This window comes from Rhipicephalus microplus, chromosome 4 (assembly GCF_043290135.1).
Source record: "Rhipicephalus microplus isolate Deutch F79 chromosome 4, USDA_Rmic, whole genome shotgun sequence".
Lineage (NCBI taxonomy): Eukaryota > Metazoa > Arthropoda > Arachnida > Ixodida > Ixodidae > Rhipicephalus > Rhipicephalus microplus.
The window spans coordinates 145,166,646-145,187,924 of record NC_134703.1 but is presented as its reverse complement, the minus strand read 5'-3'; the positions used below and the strand labels follow the sequence as shown (position 1 = coordinate 145,187,924).

General features: G+C 44.8%; 1 protein-coding gene across 3 annotated transcripts in view; it reads right to left on the bottom strand.

The window, feature by feature from the left end:
* Nucleotides 1-11,614: 11,614 nt before the first annotated feature.
* The window catches only part of LOC119172901 (protein sax-3), a 249,292-nt gene continuing 239,627 nt past the window's right edge, over nucleotides 11,615-21,279 (bottom strand). For 2 of the 3 annotated variants that reach the window (XM_075893715.1, XM_075893716.1), the window contains one exon: nucleotides 11,615-12,673. In XM_075893715.1, the coding sequence (XP_075749830.1) occupies nucleotides 12,489-12,673 (185 nt within the window). In that variant the 3' untranslated portion in view covers nucleotides 11,615-12,488. Of the gene's footprint in view, nucleotides 12,674-18,145; nucleotides 18,347-21,279 lie in introns of all 3 variants that reach the window. The other variant, XR_012895001.1, reaches the window with a different exon arrangement.

Genomic DNA, 21,279 nt, shown 5'->3' with positions numbered 1-21,279 from the left:
AATGCAGCCGCGGCAGTTGGGGTTTGATCCCGCGACCTGCGGATCAGCCGCCGAGTACCTTAGCCACTATAGAACACCGCGGCGGGACTCACATACTTTCATCATCTATTCACGTGGGTCAGCAGCCGAGTACCTTAGCCGCCAGACCACCGCGGTGGGGCTCACATACTTTCGTCATGCATTCACGTCCCATAATACCGTATTTGGTATACATGAAGCTAGCGAAATGGCGGCGAGCGCATCATGAAGGGCCCATTATACTCCGACATAACGTTGACGCGCCCGTACGCAGGGTGCAGCGACGCTACACTATCAAAGCGCGAGCACTCTATAGTGTGACACCAGGCGCGAGCGGCGCGACAGCGTCTGTCGGCGCGGCCCGGCGGCAACCGGTGAGAAATGCGACATGCTACACTTCGCGCCGATGACGTTACCCCTGCAGCACCGCGTCAGCCCCTCTTCGTGACGGAGGGACATCGGGCGTGCTCAAGCGCGCATGCGTCAAGGCAATGCAGCGTGGCGCGCGCCTACAAATACAGGGCAGACAGATCGGCGCCTGGCGTGGCATCACCGGCGTGACGCGACAAAACGAACGCCGGCGCACGTGCGCGCCGGGTCACGTCGAAGTTTATTGGCGCCTAAAGTGTGGCATGCAGTCATGTGTTTACATGACACGCATCTCATGATTATCATGTTTGCCCCAGTCACATAACTTCGTCATCCATTCACGTCCCGTAATACCAAACCTCGTATTAGTGAAGCTAGCGAAACGGCCGCGAGCGCATCATGAGCGTGGCATGTAGTCATGTTGGTACACGACACGCACCTGATGATTTTATGTTGGGGTCTGTCGGTTGTGTTGGCCATGCAGTCATCTCATACCATACGAGTTTTGCAACATGTCATGCGAACGAAACCACCGCTAGATCAGCAAGTTCATGAAATGTAAATCATGACATTTAAGACTTACACATGAAGATTCTCATGTTATTAGTCACTCATGCTCATCATACAGTTATGTTATGCCATAATAATTTTGGTATTGATACCATTATTGAAACGGCTGCAGGAGAGCTAAAAGTCGTAGGAGGCTAGATAATAGATAGATAGATAGATAGATAGATAGATAGATAGATAAATAGATAGATAGATAGATGGATAGATAGATAGATAGATAGATAGATAGATAGATATATAAATAGATAGATAGATAGATAGCTCAAAGACGCTGAAGTTCGCCAAGAATTGCTTCGCATTTAAAATCACAGCATATCCACGGGCTGAATAATGATGAGTGGGGCGAAGCTTCGGAGGGCTCTATTGGTGAACCGCAAATCGTCCATTTGTCTGTCTGTCTGTCTGTCTGTCTGTCTGTCTGTCTGTCTGTCTGTCTGTCCGTCCGTCCGTCCGTCCATCCGTCCGTCCGTCCATTTATCCATCTGTCTGCAGCTGCTGATTGAGTCACCGAACTAGGCGGTCGCGTACGCGCTATGAAGAACAAACCCGTGGATTGGGGAGCTTCGCCCCCAAAAATGTTTGTTTTCTAGAAGATTTCATGCTGAGATAGCAATCGTCCCCACGGTTGATATTATGTGCTTCATGCAAAAAAAAGAAACAATATACTTGAGCGTATACTAGTTATTCCCTCGTCCGATCTATAAATAATAATATTTTATTAAAGAATGACCACAATAATCAGTATACCAGATTCAACATAGCCGAAGCTCCGCTTGCTTTCACAGTTTCCTAAGAGCCCTCAATTTTTTTTATTGCGATAGCATTTATATGAATACTCTCGGCTGTATTTCGCCGCCGGCGTCACCCTCACTTACCGTTATGTATACATATCGACATCTATAAAACCACCAGAAAGAAAAATAATCAAGAAAAAGACTGGCGTGCGGAATCGAACGTGGCACCTCTGAATTGTTAGTGCGAGGCGTTAGTCACTCAGCCATGAAAGAGCACCTCCTTCAATGTTCAAACGGCAGGCTAACTATATCAATCATTTACCGGGGATCACGGGCATCTCTGGGTGAATTATTGTGTTTTCAGCAATACCAGCAAGATGGCGCAATGAGCATGCGTCGCCACATCGTCGCGACGCAGCGGCGCATGCTCTCATCTCCCACGAGAACTTTGCCCCGCGGAGAGGGCGTAGGGCACGGAGTAGGGTGTACACTCACGCGTGCGCTTATCTCGCGGTGGGGAACATCGTACGTCTTGGCTTGCCTTGGGCTTTCACTGAAACGATTCCGTTGTAGTTACCGCGCGCGCATAGGTCACTGCAATCGTTGCACGGTCTCCGTTTGCGAAAAGGGCGTGCTTTTCGGACATTAGAACTAGGAAGCTTGTTTTCGTTCATCTGTACCTGTGAGTACGTTTCGTGCGCCATTTGTGCGTCAGAAACGCAGGGTGCATTTAGATCTGCTTGTCATTCTGCGCGTGATCTTCCAATTTGTTGCTATCATGTTTATAGCTTCACCTTTGCGGCAAAGCTGTGACTTTTTTTTTAATTCGAGTACAGATCAAGCTTGACTCATGTTGGAGAACTGTACAAGAATTTCAATAATAGATGCTCGGTAATCGACTGCTGCTTCGACGTGTGCACGTATGTATAAAAAGATAATTGTTTTACATTCCAGCGGCTTTACATGCAACATTGCACATAAAACGAAGTTCAAAGATAATTAGCGCTGACACTTTCATATGGCATGAGGAAGTGATAAATGCGTATGAAAACTAAGAGACCGCTGTACTTTGTGGCTCCTACGAAACTACTCTGAAATAACTCGTGGTTGCGTAGTCCTTCTTCATGCCCGGAGATGTTGGTAATATTTTTGTTTGGTAGCTATTATTGTACCTTTACTTTGGTGTAGTTTAAATATCACAATTGCGTCGACGTACATTTCTTTTGTGCAACTCTTGATATACCATTCACATATTTTTACCGCTCCATTGCAGCCACTATCCTGCAGCTTACAGTTAGAGAAATTATTCACTATAAGAAACAGCTGTTAGATAATATTGCTACAGCATGGCAGCAATACTTGTTTAAGTGAATGTTCTTCAGGACACTGATATATGTAGATAACAAGACAGACGTCATTCGTGAACGTTCCCTATTGAGCAGCTTCTAGCATTTCAGTCTGAATGGATTCAAGCCACAAAAAGATCGAGTATAACGGGAACAATTCATTATATATTATTGTGAATGGGAAGCTCATGTTTTTGCCTTCCCCGATACTACAAGTCTAAAACTCTTAGATCCAAATCGTGAAGGATATGTATATATTGTTCTGTGGTTATGAAAATTCAGTAATTTAATTAGGTTTAACGTAACTTAAGAATGATGTATAACACACGGTGACACACAGCATGTGTGTTAACATCTGTAATTTAGTATAAACGAAACAAGTAGGTAAAAATTAGACCCTACAACCCTGATATTTACCCGCTAGGGTCCTCCGGGTGAAGGAAAAAAAGTGTGAAGTATTTGTTCACTTTTTTTCAATTCAAAAGCCTTCAAACCCAACGAAGTCACTTATGTCGGTCACAGAAGTAGTTCAGGATAAGACAGAGAGAGAAAAAAGACTTTAATAAATTATTCGGAAGGGAAAGTCGGCGCTGGTGTAGGCACACCCAAATTTGCATAGCAGGTTTGTATTCAACAACTCCTAAGTACTGGCACAAACACATTTCAATGCTTCAACATATTTAAAATTAAACTCGTTTCAGTGCTTCGCGAACTACAAGAAAGTACGGTGCATGCAAGTACGAATCCGACATTTGTGTTTCTTGTCCACTTTTAATGTTCTTAATTTTTTAGGGGGGGGGGGTGGCATGGCTTCATTTAGAGAGGACATGCCTACCTATCACTGGCGCAGTGGTAGCGTTTCAGCAATGTGCACGTGGGCCAAGCAGGCTCGTCAGCGAAGTGAGAACACTCCCGCACAAAAAAAAGTGAGCCAAGCAAGCATGTGGCAGCTGATAATGAATCCCGTTGCAACTCAATGATAGCAAATTTAGATCTCGTCTTCATTTGCAAAAGATATGCTTCCAACATTTCCTCTTTGACGCAACAACTGAAACCGCAAATGAGGCTGATAGAGTGTACAAGCTTCATCAAAATGAAACAAACGCATTATTAAAGCATTTCCACACGTTTGTGTATACATGAAATGTAGTGTTTGTCGTAAATTTAGTTAATAATTTACAAGATGTAGCTGCTTACAAGTTGTGAGGAGGCTCAGAAATTCTGCGGTGCATTTGCTTACCGTTTGCATCTGCAACACACTTGAAAAAGAAATTCGATTTACACATTCGGTAGAGCGTCAGACCAATCATGAAATACAATGTTCGATTGACGTATGGCAGGGCAGCCAACCGGTCTAAGAACTGGCTACCCTCCCTGTCGTTCCGCTTAATCTTTCCTCCTCCTCGATTGGCATATGCTTGATAGCCCCGCCGCGGTGGTCTAGTGGCTAAGGTACACGGCTGCTGACCCGCAGGTCGCGGGTTCGATTCCCGGTGCGGTGGCTGCATTTCCGATGGAGGCGGAAATGTTGTAGGCCCGTGTGCTCAGATTTGGGTGCACGTTAAAGAACCCCAGGTGGTCTAAATTTCCTGAGCCCTCCACTACGGCGTCTCTCATAATCATATAGTGGTTTTGGGACGTTAAATCCCACATATCAATCAATCAATCATGCTTGGTAGTTTTAAAATGAAATGGCTTTGGCCTGTAACGTATAATCTGACTAGCGCTGAAGGTTTTTCACTAGGGCTCTCGTGCTTCAGACTTGTGGCGTGTTGTGCGTCTGTAAGAGTCATTTCATGAATGATTTTACCTTTTGTGCTTGTAGCCGGCAATACTAAATAGAGCTCAATATATCCTGTTTTTGCACTATTATCACAATGCCTCTACACAGCATTGTGCACAGTGGGCAATACACAATGCGTTGCAGAGGAAAAGAGCGCTTAATTGAGCCAGTGGTAATGCAGTAGACGAGCACCAAGTTGTGCGCAGTGGAGTGGCACAGAGTGATTTAATGAACTGCTCACAGTGTGCTACGACTCCAAAGTATTTAATGTAAACATGTCGCATAAAAGTGCTCCGTAGCTTGCTGGGAGCAGTCGCAAGCTAGCATATGCATTACTGGTCAATTATTCAAATCAGTGCGAATTATCTCTTTTTTTTGCGGCAGCGGGCGCAGCCAGTGCCCTCTAATTTCTTAAAGGATAAGTTGCCTACAGAGTATTGAGTGCATCTGCGGCGGAGCTCGCTGAAAGGCCTTGTTTGTAGCGCCCTCACACTTATGGTGGTGAAATCAATATGGCAAGTAGCTGCCACAAAGTTTGCTATATTAACACTAGAGGGAACTCTGGTGCTCGTGCCCAAGTCTGTGAGAGCTGCAGCACATAGGAATCATGATAGGAATGATGGATAGTACACCGATTTGTCTTAACTTCGCTCTTGATTTATATGTGGGGTTTACCATCCCAAAACTACCATATGATTATGAGAGACGCCGTAGTGGATGGCTCCGGCTATTTCGACCACATGGGGTTTTTTAACGTACACCCAAATCCGAGTCCACGGGCCTACAGCATTTTTGCCTCCATCGAAAATGCAGCTACCGCAGCTGGGATTCGATCCCGCGATCTGCGGGTAAGCAGCCGAGTACATTAGCCACTAAACAACCACGGCAGGGTTAAACTTCGTTCTTTTTGGCTCCGCTTGGGAGCATCCGCTTTGTCGGAAGACAAAGTTCGGCAAACGTAAAGCAGTTACACTTCCGAACCTGGAATTTTTGCGACTCATCCATTCAAATCAACTTGCGAAGCTCACAACAGTCGATACCACCCCTTCCTCCTGTTCTCGTCATCATCTTTCATCCCTCTTTCTTTCCCCTTCCCTTATCTACTTTGTAGAGTAGCAAGCTAGAGCAAATTGCTCAGGTCGGCCTCTCTGACTTCTAATACATTATCTCTCTCTTTTATTTGAAACAATACCAAAACACAACACTCAACAAAGTCACAAGTGCGTTGGAGGCTTAAAATAGGAAGACCACCGTGTATTATACCCATCATTCATATTGTGGCTGAATGATTGACGCGCCAAAAGTCCCTCTAGTAAATATTCTAAGAAGCCCTAACTCTCTGCCGCACGAAAGTCTTGGAAGACATAAGGCTTTTGGAAAGTGAATCTCTGAAACTGAAATTATCGGTCGCATGCGTAAACTGAAGTTCTTAAAACGAAGCTTGGAGAAACCACAAAGCCTATTAGAGGCTGCTGAGGCCTGGCGCTTTAATTCTGATTTCAGTGTTTCGTTGAAATCTCTTTATAAGATTATTTGAAAGTTGTGTTGTTTCTTTAATGGCTAGTACTGTAAGTTTTGTTTAGTTTTATTGATCAGTGAATTTTCAGTGACCTTTCACAAGCACGTAATCAATCTGTCTGATGTTTACGCCATCCTGTCTTCTCGACAAAATGCTCCATGTGGCTTCAATCAGCTCTGCATGTTCCGTCCCTGCCCAGTATTCCTTTTCAATCTTTTTTTTTCATGGCGTAAGCCAGCACCTCCTTCATGGCGCGCTAACACTTGGCATGTAAAGAGGAATCGAAAACGCTAGAACAACCGGTAAACCCCTTTCTTGTGCGCCCAAAGGGTTCCTATACTTGTCCTGCACTTCCTGCGTGCCTTCGCCACTTTCAGAATGCATTTCATTTTGCCAGTTTCCTGAGCTATAATTTCGAAACTCATTAAAGTTGTGAATGTGAAAGGCGGAAAAGAAATTGTTTTCACTTTTTGAAAACGTTGTTCTTGAAAGCATGCCAGTAGAAAATATATAGAGATGCGGCTATACCAGTGGCGGTGGTCGCAAGCTCACCTGTCTGTGCTCCAGCAATACACGTTGGGGCACGCTGAATCTCTGCATCTGCAGCTTCTGCAAATTCTACGCTTCTCCACAATGTCGATTCATGACAGGCTCTTGAGGAAGACGTCCTTCTAGAGACCGTGAGCTTCGTCATGTTGCACTGGTAGTTTGTGCTTGCGGTAATTCTAACCACACTCTAAAAAGTTAAGAAGGGACGTTAAGTCCCACATATCTATCAAAAGTAACTGAGGAAAAGAAGTGTAGAGGTGGCTCTTTTAAAGGAGTAACAAACATGCCACACCCATTCCCACACTCGTGGTTACTCCTCAAAAAAGAAAGAGTTAGCAATAAAAATTCAGCCTTTTGATGTGCGTGCTGGCGTTTGATTAGATGTACAATCGATGTGCAGGCATCGTATTCAGGAATAACTTTAGGAAAACTCGTAGCAAACATACGGAATTCCGACGCACGGCCCCTCAGTCAGCATGCGCGTACACGAATCACTACACCCCACTACGCTACGCCACGATCTGAAAGGAAACAGGCTCCTGTAGGCACCGATGGGTCGTTTGCACACGGCACGAACATTCCTGCAAATACTCCAAAAAAGGGGCGCTTTACTCCACAAGGAGGGAAGTGCCCCTCCTTGCCATGCCGACTGCAATCTTTTGCGCGCATTCCGTCTTCAGGAGGAACAAAGCACCCTTTCCGGGGGTAACTGCGCAGTTTTTCCACAAAACTATTTAGAGTGCACCGCGGACTCTTCGGTCGCCATGCTGAAGATACGGTCGGTTGTTCACATCTCTTCGTTTATAAGCTAGCGCAGTCAACGTGTGGCTTCCCGTGAAACGAATAGGCCTTCGGCTGTCGTGTGACTGAAAAAGCGCTAACGGACCGTTTTTTTTTTCGCGTCAGACTCGCAGCACGGTTTTCCCGCTGCTCAGGCCGTGAAGCGAGTGGTTTCGAGGTAAACTTTTCTACTTTTGCCCTCTTGGAGGCCATCTGCGTACGCGCTTTTTCTCGAATGGAGGAAACGGAAACAGAGAGGAACAACTTTATGTAAAAATAAAGCAACCCCAGTCGGGGTCTACTAAAAAAAAACTATTATATCAGACAGGCCTAGAAGGTGCAAATGCTGGAACAGTGTCTTCATGATGTCCGGGCAGGAGTCCACCAGCCAATCCTCCATGGTCGCCGGTCTTAGGTTTATAGGTATGTGCTTGAGGCTCTCGCCCAAGGCTGCGCGACCACCCGGACAATCTTACAGAACGTGAGCATTATCCGGGTAGCCACCACTTGCCATGCAAGCAGGAGACCCATCTTTTCCTTGTGTGTAGTGTTGAATGTGTGGTGTCATTAAAGAGTGAGTTTGGGCACGCCTTATCAGGGATGTCTCGCGTCTCGCCGTGAAATGAGGAGGATCGGGATAAACCCTGCGACTCTTGCGCATCTCATCTAATCGTTCGCGCCTCTCTAAACGTGCCATAGCAGGTAATTCGGTGCGTTTCAGTGAATCCGGCCACCACAGAGGAGGGCCTGGGAGACTTACGCAGGACATGGCGTGTGCCACTTCATTCCCTCTGATCCCCGAGTGACCAGGTAACCACTGTATACGAACACCTAACGAAGGGTGGTCAGCTAAGTGCTTCGTAAGTTTGTTGTAATGCGCGTCTGGAATGTCACCTGCCGCGAGGGCTCGACGGCAGCTTGGCTATCTGTGCGTATCAGTAAATTACGGGCATTTGGATTGGGCATGGTAACTGCTTCTACTATGGCCGTTATTTCTGCAAAGCATTGTGTACTAATGTTGTAATAGAAGCCCCATGGCAGTGGTAGTCCATCGGAAGCAATTCCCGTTCGAAAGCCCTTGTTGGTACGAGACGGAGATGCATCCGTGTACAAGATCGACTCTCCAGTGGTAAAAACATGCTTTTTTGTTTGCCAGGTACACATTCGTTGTGTCCATAGACTGTCGGGCCTTGAATCGGAGCTCGGGAGCGTCCTCTCAAGGGTGGTCAGTTGGCAGAGGCTCCCTTGTTCGGCTGTGCTCGCCTGAGTTGTAACGCGTTAGCAACAATCGAACACTAACACCTGCCGAGGTGGTCTAGTGGCTAAGGCACCCTGCTGCTGACCCGCTGGTCACGGCGGCTGCATATTATATGGAGGCCAAAATGCTGGAGGCTCATGTGTTGCACGTTAAAGGTGCACGGTAATGATCCCCAGATGGTCCAAATTTTCAGGGCACTCCACTATAGCGTCTCTCATAATCATACGGTGGTTTGGGGACGTTAAACCCCAACAATCAATAAGAAATGAACACTACCTGTTCGCACGTTTCCTGCATCAGTGAACAAGCGGGACTCTCCGCGACACGATATGTCTGATTTGTTCTTGTGACATGCGAAGTTTTCGTGAAAATACACGATAACTCGCGCGTTCGATGATATCACGCAGAGTACACATATCAGCTTCGCGAGGTTTTCAGTGACCACGTTGGTTAGTGAAAAGTTATCATATCGGACCATTTGGGTTGAAACTCGTCTTGTTTCACTTGCATATAGCACTTGTCAGTGCTTTTGTAGTGGATGTATATAACATTGTACACGGAGATTCGCGTGTGCGCGCGATTTACTCTTTTATAACTGAGCAACCTCAAATTGGCCAGTGCTTCGCTGTTTAGTTTTGTACGTTTGTTGACAGATGGCAGCACATGGCAGGTGATTTGCTTGTTGACGGGTTTCAGAGTGAAATTCCTTAAATTTTCGCCGCACCTGGGTAAACGCGGTGATGCTGGGTTGTTGGTGTTTTCGAGTTCGTTCAGCAGAGGGAGTTTCTCAGATCGCTTTCAGCAGTAATGTTGAGAAAGAGAAAAAAAAACATCTTGACGATGAGGATTTCTGACTGTATGAAGAAGGTTGTGAAAGCACCAAACGATCAGCTGCTAGCTCGCGAATAGTGAGTTGCACTTCACGTCCCCTCGTGCGTTAATGATTTGTCACGCTGACAAGTTCCTTTGATCATATTTCATCTATCCATACTCTTGAGCAAAGTAAAAATGAGCGCATAGTTTTCTCGCCGATTGGATGTTGCGCAATTAATATGCATGTTAAGGAGCGCCGTGTTCCGCCAACACGCTCAAGCTCGACCAGCAAAGCAAAATGGTTAGAGCGATGAAACGAGCAGTTACGGCTACAATCCACTAATTTCTGCTAACTTTCCTTGTACTACCGGTACCTTCCTAATGGCGTTGTTCGACGAATTTTCGCAATTTTGAAGTTGTGAAAAGCATAAGTGGGTATTTTCGATATTCATATCTATATATGGTGCGGATCAAAATCTGCAACATCCGATTGGAGTGAATGGCGCACAGCAAGAGGCTGAGTATGGCTGTGATACTAGCGCTACCAAATTGAATGCCAGGTGCTTGTGTTCCGTTGTAGAAGCAACTCCATGTTCCGGACCGGGCAAGGAATGATGACGGCGTAATATGTTTAAAAACAATCACCACGTTCAACATTCGGTTCAGTGCAGCCGTGTTGAGGCTACTAGCTAGCGGTCTACGACTGCGGAAGTTCGTCACGCAGGATCAGTATATGACCTCGGAGTGTTGTTCAGGTGATACATGAATTCTAGTTCATGCAGTCTTCTGTAGCACACAAAGTATTTTGCAAAACATCGTTCATGCATGGTAACGGAGTTGAAATATAACATTTTACTTCACGGCAGAGAATCAGGTGGCGAGCTTTTATGGTTGCAAAAAGTATCTTGGTCGGATATACACTTCAGTGCAGCTCATGACTTTATCCTGTGAAAGTGGCACGGACCATACGGCCGCACTTTCTATCTGTTCCTATGCTGGCAAACTGGCTTACCCTCCTCCGGGTGCCGTCTTCCATGGTATAGCGCGCCACCCTCGTAAGTATTGCGAATTTAATCTGGCACAAAATACCTGGCGGCGATAGTTTCACGTTTAAAAGCACCGAAATTGGGGCGAGTTTGTACTTGAACATAGTGGTAATTTAGAGCGCGTAAACAGACAAGAAACGAGAGACAGTTATACAGACGACCGCTCGTCTGTATAACTCTGTCTCTTGTTTCTTGTCTGTTTAAGCACTTTAATTATCACTATGATATAAGTTTATGGCTGTATTCAAATTAGGCTTTCCAGATCATTATTTGAATTTCCTGCAATTGTTGCCTCAACTAGTTATTAACACATGGTCCTCCTTCACCAATTACTGCTAGCATAGAAGTCTGACCCACACTCAAGCAGATTTTATTTACCACTGTTCAGTAAGCGCCCCATCAATACATAACAGCCTTTAGCCGCATACTTTGCGGGTACACAACAATGCAGGCGTGACAACAATTGCCGAGACGCACATACTAAACTGGGAGCTATGCGAGTTTTGTACTTTGCCTTTGAAGTACTTATGCCTAAAAACATGCACATCAGGTTGGGCGAGGTGAAAGCTGAATTTTGCATAATTTAACTAGGTGTGTTTTTTGCAGTTTTTATACAGAACAAACAACCTTTATTTTTTGGTAAATACTTGTTTAGCTGTATCCAAAATGTTTAGCTGTATCCGCTGCCGAACTATTCCCGCAATATAGGCTTCTTATTTTTATCTCTCTCATTACCAATTTTCTTCTTTTATGGAAACATTACCTGCACTAGGGTTATAGGCAACGTGTAGGGAATATTTTTATTCTCAACAGTCACACACACAATTGCTTCAGTTTCATACGACAGTCAGTTTTATTTCTGATAACTTTTTTCGCTTTGTACTTGCATAGTATTTTTTCCTGCAAGTACTAAAGATCTTCTAAGTATTGAACAATAATTTAAGAGCTTCATGGCTCACTGAGCATGCCTAAAATATTTCACTGTTACAAGCTGCCTACCAACGACCACTAAAGCCAACAACTATTCTCCACCACAACAGTACTTTAGAGCTCTTTTTAATGATCTGAAAAGAAGGGTCAAGGTAAAGTATAGCGAACTTTGGCATGTTCAAGTTACAGCAGGGAAAAATAACTGAGGCTTCTATATCAGGCCTTCGTAACTGAGGCACAACTCCAAACCGTATTCTTGGCGTCCTGGTAAATAGATCACGCCGCCTTTGTTTTCCTGATATACCACTGAGTTATGTTAGGGCTTTTCACTCGAATTTACAATTCGCGAATCATCACACACAAAAAAATATACACCCACACACCGTTCAGTTCGTTGATATGCTGGGGTGTGGCAGTTAGTGTTAGTATCAGTGTTAGTATCTGGGACGACCGTCCCTGATACTAACACTGTCAGCCATTATGCACATCACAGTTTTAACATATAAGAAAAGAAGTTCTACTTGAGTTGGTGGGTGCACATTTACATAGACACACACAAAATTATTTACACTTCTTCGCTCACACGCACTCACACATCTTGAACGTCCTCCCTACAATGTCCTGTCTTCTGACCCACTCGGTACTTTCCTAATTATTGCTTCATTGCATCAATCGTTTCTTGGCACACACATCGCCGTCTTGCATCTTCGGTGGGTTGTCACATAAGTTTCTATGACAGTGCTTTCAGCAACGACAGGAACTGGTACAAAATATCACATTACAATTGAATCAGGAGTTCTTTCACTCTGCTGCTTCGTCTTTGCATCCGTATGTGGCAACGTCTCACTCAGTGGTTTTGATGCTTCGGTCACTTTCGAGTTGTCACCATTGATGATGGAGGACGAGCCCTGTTGAATCTTGGCATGCTTCGTGTTCAGCCATGATTTAAATGTCCACACTGCAAAATTTAAAAAAAACCGGAATAAGATGGTGGAGCAGATTTGTTGTTAAAACAATACTAATGCTTAGAATAGCTGAATATTAGTAAATGACCACTTTCTCACATACAATCGTTTATAGCAGAAAGATACCTCATGCGATACCACCCATTGTACTGAATGAATTATAAGAGATGCAGTAGTCAAGTCCTTATTCCCACATGGGTGAATTCCTCACAAATAATATATCGCTCACAAGACATGATGTACTCCATAAAAGATATAGCCAAGTATACATGAATCACACAGCTAAATCGCGGGATCAACTGGAATAGTATTTCATATGTACAACGATTTTGTGAAGAATGCAGTTTAAATGCGATGGTTATCATGTACGTTACTTAAACCTAGAATGACTATTCAGGGTTGAAAGAACGTTGGCAGCTTTTCTAATTGTTCAGAAAAACGCTTTTTCAAAATAGAGTTATAGGTATTGTAATTTTCCTTCAGAATGTATAAGAAATTTTTCTATTGCGCTCAAATTAGGTGATTACATCACCATGTATAGAACGCAGTCCCGGATTCAGATACTGAGTTAGGACCTCTTCTACATGGCAACATGATAAAAATGGACTGCAAGAGTGTTTATTTTATTCGGCGATCGGCACTCGGTGACAATGCCGCAATGCAGAGCACGGACTACAAGCTCGAGCAGCACACTGTCACAAATTAGCCTAAGAGGATTACTTCCAACAAGAAGACACGACCTCCATCACTGAGAAGTTCTTGGGGTGGATTATGATGCATTAGCAATCGCAGGAGCAGGGAAAGAGGCAACACCACGTGCTGTAGACGCTTGATGGACGTGGGTTTAGCGTATCACGCGAGATGATCAACAGCAACGATGGCTCAGTGGTTACCCGCCAATATCAGAGGAGATGGTTCATACAAACCTATGCCCAAGTAGCCTAGCAAAGGGTTTAGGCAAGGCCTGCTGGTGACGGGTGCACGCGATGAAGGTTTCCGTCGTTGTAAATAGATGCAGCAGCGGACGAACTTCTGCAGGTAGCGGTACATAGCTACCTCGACATGAAGTATCATCATCAGATATAGTAGTAGGTTTTGTGGGTACCACCATGAATTTTGGTGCTTGAGCGCACGAGCTCACATGTGAACGGGAAAACGGCCGCCTGGCAGTCGAGCTTGGACCTGCGGTCAGTAAAGGTCATTTTTCTTACGTTGCCTCCGTCTGCTTTCTGAGGGCTTCAGCCGACCCTTAGTCCTGAGCCTACACGTGGCGCCCAACTTAGGGCCAGACCAGGATCCGTGTTAATTCGTCTAAGCCTCGGCTGCAACTGCCCACTGTCAGCGGCTGCGGCGTGCCGCGAGAGCACCCATAGCCATCATCGTTTTATTCTTCCTACAATCGGCACACTCCCGGCTACCGCTCCCATAGTTTTAAACACTTTGGAGTACGCGCATTACGTATCAGAGTAGAACAACTCGCAGTTTTCGGAACGTAAAATTCGGAACAGAGTTGTGAGCTAATAAGCAAACAATTATTTCTCAAAAATCCCGAAATAAGCAGAACCTAAAACATTTCCCATGTCTTCATAATATTTTATTCGAAATAAAGAAGTATTACTGCTATACAACACGAAACCGGAAAGAAACCACTTTATTTTGCACAGCAAAAATATGCGCAACTCTCAACGATTGGTAATATTATTTTTTTAACAATGTCTCAAGAGTAGCCTTTATGTCGTTGAACACCCATTTGTCAGTGCATGAATAATTTTACTGGTTAATTTTTCAAGCTATTTTTTACAACACTCAACTACTCGAAGTCATAGACAGATACGTTATTATATATTGAACGGCAAACGTGCTATTCGGGAATGCTGTTGTTCACTGAAACACTTATACTTCTTCGAAAAATGAAAATGAGCGCGAGAAATGGGTCAATTTACAGGAAAATTCTACCAAATTCTCGGCGAAAAAAAAAACAACCTAAACCCACTTAATATAAGCGGAAGTTCCTACTAAGCGGCACGGTATGAGTAGTATATAGCCACTGGCGGCCTTCGGTGTTGTAATTGCGTCGGTGCAGTTGGTCGTCAGGAATGGCGAAACGATGGGCTTGAAGACGCAACGCGACACTAATAGGATCTGAAATCAATGGGCACTCGTGGTCAACGATTGGGAACGTGTCTTTACATCACAAGGGCTAGCTTTGAATCACCTCTTCGTTCTTCACTATCACGCTTCACCTAAGTTCCTGCCCAAGTTCTTTATTTTTAATATCTTCCGGGTGTAAGGGCCGAGCGTGACAGTAATTTCGTGTCTTCTGACAAGTACAAGCTATGTAGAGAGCTTCGGGAAAGAACATAGTTCAAGACGAGCGAAACATACTCTGTCCATTGAATCTCACCTGAATGCACCAATGTTACCTGGATATGAATGTGTTTTGTCACCTGGTGCTGGAAGTAGCATGCAAATCTTGCGAAAATTCCGTGCGCGTTTACTTCACCGCTTCCGTCATGACGTGGCACCGATGGCGTGCTCGTCAATCGGGTCAACCTGCGCACGCCTTACCGTAATGTATTGGCGTTCTGTCTTCCTCGAAGAGTTTGACAATGTCCAGCAGTCTTTGTTCCTTCAGCGCGAATTGTGCGACAACCAGAATTCTGAAACAGATGCCTACACGGTTGCACTTCTTCTTGATAGGCTCATCAAGATCATCGCATTGCTGACGAGTCTCGAGCCCTGGCTCTCTCGCTCCTTCCTGGAAATAAGCTCGCTGATTTTATGACTTGGTTTCTTCGTGCTGTGACGTTTCAGCTTTAGCCTTACCCGCAGGGCACTGCACTTCACTGCCGGAGACAGAAGTTGCACTTTTCCCCCCTTCGTCTGCTCACTCATCTGCTTGCTCGTTCACAACGTCGTTCTCAACCTGGAAACTAAGCTGAACAAACTCCAAATATCCACGCTATGCGTCCAGTAACTGGTACACGACAAGAAAAAAATCAAAGCATGCTGATTCTGATAAAACCAAGCTAGGCCCTAAGGTTCATAATGTCCACGTTGAATTTACCGACTAGTATAAAGGACAGACATATAAACCGATGGGCACACGGACGATCGGATGTACGGATGGATGGATGGAGGGACGAATGGATGCATGAATGGACGAACAGATGGCCTATTTCGAAACAATATGTGCACTCTGTAAGTGGTTTTGTGAACAGATGTATTGCACCTGCGCTTCAACTATGCACTGCACGTGGATGGATTGAAGCCGGGTGGACATTGTAAGGTCCGAAAGAGCTTCGCTTCCGAAACATCAGAATTGTTACCTTCACCGATCAGCAGATCGAAGGAGTCATTGTTGCTCATAAGAGTCTTGAGCTGCCGGCAAGTTCTTTCTGTTCATGCTTAATCAGTTTTCACCATTTCCGAATTTCTATTCCCCTTTCGAGATGGCCAATACATTTAGTCTGATATCTTGGTTCTTTATTAAACTGCAGCATAGCGCCAAATGTTCCTACGGCTGGCCACCAGTTTAAGACATGTGCATGAATTAAGTGGTTACTTTGCAGGCTCCTCTTGCACGCTTTTTATCGTCCCTTGAACACCGCTTACACAGACACAAATTATTGTGTTTTGTGGCATTGGTTCCAAGATTCTGCAAGCAGATACCTCACTGTCCTATTGCAGCAGCCCAGCCGCAGGTTTAGTCGATGCACATCAAAATGTCTGTTACCGCTACCGACCGGGATGTCAGGCTCCTAAATTTTCAAATGATCTTGGCAATAGCAACCAAGTCGACTAAGACAGTGCTAAAATATCGATGTATTAATTGTGTTTCCTTCGCATCAACGTATCAATACAAATCGTGCCGAGACGTCATATAGCCGATTCGTCAGACTCTTGACGAGAAACATATTCTGACATAAAGAAGGCAGAAGTTGCTGTAGCTTCGTTCAGCGAGCTCATCTCTCGCACGTCTCTACTGCTGTGAGATTCTTGTTGAAGCGATCAGTCTTTCCGGTTGTAACCTTACAGTAGTCGTCAGAGCCCATTGAGGGCTCTACACTGCAACATTTTGTAACGGTGGTGCGAGTAAAGAACGTTCGCTGCCGATGTTTAGCAATACACAAAACGGGAGTTTTTATGGTCCCCTCTCCCCCAAACAAAACTAGTCTCATACAGTACAGACTTCGCTGCTCTGCCGTCGATAGGCCGTAGTTACTGTCGGTGAAATAGGATGAGATGCACCTAGTGTTCGGTGGCACTGGGAGAAGCGGCCAATTGAAAAACGCGTGATTATTCCTAAATTACCATCAGACGTCAGCATTCGCAATTATTGCGATTGAATTTGCGAGAAACTCGGTGAAATCTCACGACGTGATTGCGCGTTCCGCACTTGCAGCAGCTGCGAGAATTGCGCAACTTGGCTTCTTTCTCTTTGATGGCAATGTTGACCGCACATTCTTCAAGGCCATAAGATTTGCTCCCTCACCGTACGTAATACAGAGCCCAATACACTGCTTTGTAAATTGCATCGTAGCAGGATGCCGATGAGGTGACCTGTGCAGGCCTTTTCTGTGAGCCCTTTTCAATAGGCAGCATGGTGGAATTACAAGTTTGTGACGCCGGCACTTCTTACTTCCCTTCCTTGCGCACTTAGACCGGTATTTTCAGAAAAGGGTAAATGTTGGTCGCATTGTGTGTTCTTTATTCATGGGCGTGCTACGCTGAGGCGTTGGTATTCTGTGTACTGTCCTGCTTCTTAATCTTTCTGTGCAATATAGCTAAGTTTTCCGACCACATTGTACTGATCACGTGGTACACCGAAGCCTTCGAGCGCACTGATGCTAAAACACACGGTATCATGAAACATCCGAAGCTTCTTCTACTTCATTAGAACCCCTTGCCGGTGACATCATGAGAGGCTGGTCAAAGTGCTCATTCACGAGTACACCGTGTCGATCGAAGCTCTTTTTCAATGTCTTCGCCACAGAAGTGTAGCCGGAATTTTTTAAAGACAGCATTGATTCTTGGGATGTTTCTGTTAAGAAAAAACTATTTACACTATGTACAGAGCATAAGTTTTGCATCACGAATCAGTATGCAATACATTCACATTTTTTCAGTTTTACATTGCATCTTGCTACGCTGAAATTTCGGTGAGTTTATTTGTCGGTCCATCCAATTATTCAACCACGGGGAAAGTCCTGGCTCAAAGCCCAGCTGTCTTGATTTGATGACTGCGTTCATACCTGTCTACATTCTCAATCAAAAAGCAAATATTGCGCATATTTGAGGTGCAGCATTATTACGTAAGTACTAAGTATGGTGTTTTTATATTGAAAAAATTCATAAATATGTCAAAAACTATAGTAATTATTTTTATTACTTTGTGTTTTATTACTACTTTGTGTACACGAATGTTCTCCCGGTAACAATATGAGAACACTTGCCACTCTTACCTGGTGTTACACCTAGGCCTATGCTCGACATTCAACCGAGATGAAAGCGTACAGGCATGGCCTTTTGAGTGGCAAGGTGGGACGGTTACGTTGCCTCAACTGGCTGATTTACAGAGCTCGGGTTCCCTAATAAACTCGTAGGGGCCGTCATATCTGAAGGGTCGTCGTAAATGGGGAACCTTTCGTGGCCGTACGGTATTCCTGAAATGAGTACACAGTGCATGATTGGCGCAGTCTCAAATATCACACATCGTACAATTCTGCAACACAAGTGCTAAAAAAGTACACATTGAGAATGTACAATCTTAGCTTTGAAAGGCGTCGGGAAAGCACGACTAACAGTCAATCAACGGGATTCTGCATCTGCTTTCGAACGCAAGGGACAAAGAATAAGAGATGTTGTTTATGTTTGGCTCTATAGTTTTTGCGTATTTGTGGCACCTTGGGGCTGGACACGTAGACCTCGATAGCATTGTGTACTATCTTATCACTTTCACAAGATCAGTGCTTTTGATATACTTGAATAAAGTTGAAATTATAGCAAAATATTTACACAGGCGAATATATTACAACAGATGGGCTTCTTTGTGCTGTCATCAACTTCATTTTAGTCAATTCCATTACTTCTTGATATATTCTTCAGTAATATGGAGCTGACAGCTTTCAATGAACCGGAACACTTTCTGAAAGTTTTGAATATTGTCAAACAAGAACGTCTTTTGTCATATGAGAACATACGAGAATAATAGGATTACTTCAAAGTGTTTTATGGTCTGGTGGTGCCCACATCATCTACCCTCTTTCTTCTGTAAATTAATAAAACAAAAAAATGTCGAAAATGCCTATTTGAGATAACAAAGTTTTAATACTTGAACTACGTTGTTTGAATAGGCAAGCAATTTTTCTTTCTACACAGCAAATTCAAATGCATGATTGGTCCTACTTTCTGTGTGTAATACTTTTTATTAAAAAACACTAAATATGAATAGTACTTCATGTCTAATATTATTGCTAGTGGTCGCTCCATGCAGACCCGAATTTCATCTGATGAGATATCTAGAATTTGTGCATTTTATTATTGTTTTTAAGAGAATACTTAAGTATTGTGGACGACATACAAAAAGCGTGTTGCTTATTTTCAGAGAAAACCTTCCTTTTCTCTGGTGTTGTCCCTGCTTTTCAGCTATTCATCTGGGCATATGCAGTGCCTTTATATTCTAAACGTTAAAATGATAATTAAAGTGACACATAAAAAACTAAGTGTCAAATGGTCTTAGGCGTAACTATAGAAACAACAAGTCAGTAGAACTATGGTAGAATAACTGTTACATTAAGAACTTTTCTACAAGTCCTACCCACGACAAAGGACCCAAACAGATTGATTGCTTCATATTGACCAATAAATTACTCATAGCACGCTGACTACCTCCCTATCACTAACTAATAATTCAGCGTGTCAATGTTTGCTCTGCTGTGGCATTTTATGGGCGAAGCTTATGTAGTCACCGGTGGCACATACCTGTTCTAAAGCGAGTATGTGCCACAGGAGATGCGAGATTGGAGATGGCGGTACTTGGAGTGTTCACCAGTTAGACAGCTACCACTTATGAATAATAAAATTTCTTGCATAGATTTCTTGTATGATTGAAAATTTAAAACTACATGGCGGCACTTGTAGTTGATGATAAGAGATTCGAGATGTTATCATAGGAATGATTTCACATATGGCGCGTGTCATTCGACGACGTACGTTAGGGAGAGCGTTGTACTACAATTCATTCGCTGTTGGCGAGCGCTCGTATAGTCGTCGGATAAACAAGGCTGTGGAGCGTAGAGCACGAAAGGCTACGGCGGCGCGCACTCGCAGACAGAATCTCGATGTGCAGGCCCGTGAGGCTGAAACGAGCCGTGAAGCTGCGCGACGCCGCCCCCAAGATGCTGCCGTGCTAGAGCGGGGGGCCCGAGTGAGATGGCAGCGACGTGAGGACCCTGCCGTGCGAGAGTGGGAGGCCCCTGCGTCACGGCAACGGCGCGAGAACAACACTCTACGAGAGCGCCATGCCGAAGCAGCACGGCTGCGGCGTGAAGATGATCTCCAAAACGTCAGAGAACTGGAAGCGGCGAGAAAGCGCGCTTATGGACAGGCGAAACCCGATTCAATGAGAGCTCGTGAGGCGGCTGCAAAACGCATAAGGCAAGCTCAGCCCAAAGGTGCCAACGCGTGCTTTAAGCGAGACTTTCTAAACGTTTCATTCAGCCATAGTTGTGGTGTGTGCGACAGATTATGTTCTCAAACAGTCTAGTCACAATATCTTCCATCAAGAACAACCAGGCTCACGCCAATGTTATCGCCGAGCTGCAGCACGAATTCCCCGCTGGCATGTAGTGAGTGCAAGATCTGTTCTAGCTGCAAGCATTCGCTAGTGGCGAGAAAGGTGACTCCTATGAGCGTATTTCACGGCTACATGTACCCACCCAAACCAGATCACTTGCCTCCTTTGAACCCCGTGGAAGAACGACTAATCGCTCCACGTTTGCCGTTCATGAGCATAAGGCAGTTGGCGCACAGGAGTGGACAGTATGGCATAAAGGGGCAAGTGTTTAACGTTCCGATAAGCATCCCCATAATGGTGCAATGCCTACCTCGGAACATTGCGGACGACGCGGCCATGAACGTTCATCTCAAGCGCCGGCTCATGTGCTAACCATCATATAAGAAATGTGTGGTTAAGAAACACAGCATCCACGCGTGGCTCAAACACCTCGAACATTCTCTGTTATACAAGTACGACAAAATCAAAATAATTGGAACCGCATCGCAAACGTGCAAGACAACAGTGACGTGGACGACGACGAGATCGAACCGGCGCCCGATATTACCAACCAGGATGATCCTATGCAGGCAGCGATTGCACTAAACACAATGACGCATACCATGATCTTTGACGACGGAGCCTGCGTCATCATTAACTGCGTCAACAGCGACAAAGACGCTACGGCGGCAACAACCGCGGCGGAATCTGTGGCGGGAAAGGCGGCGCATTCTGCTGCTGATGAAGTAGGTCTAATCGAAGGTACGCACACTCTCCACGTGACCACGGGGGATGGACAGAGTCCAATCTCTCTGCTCTTTG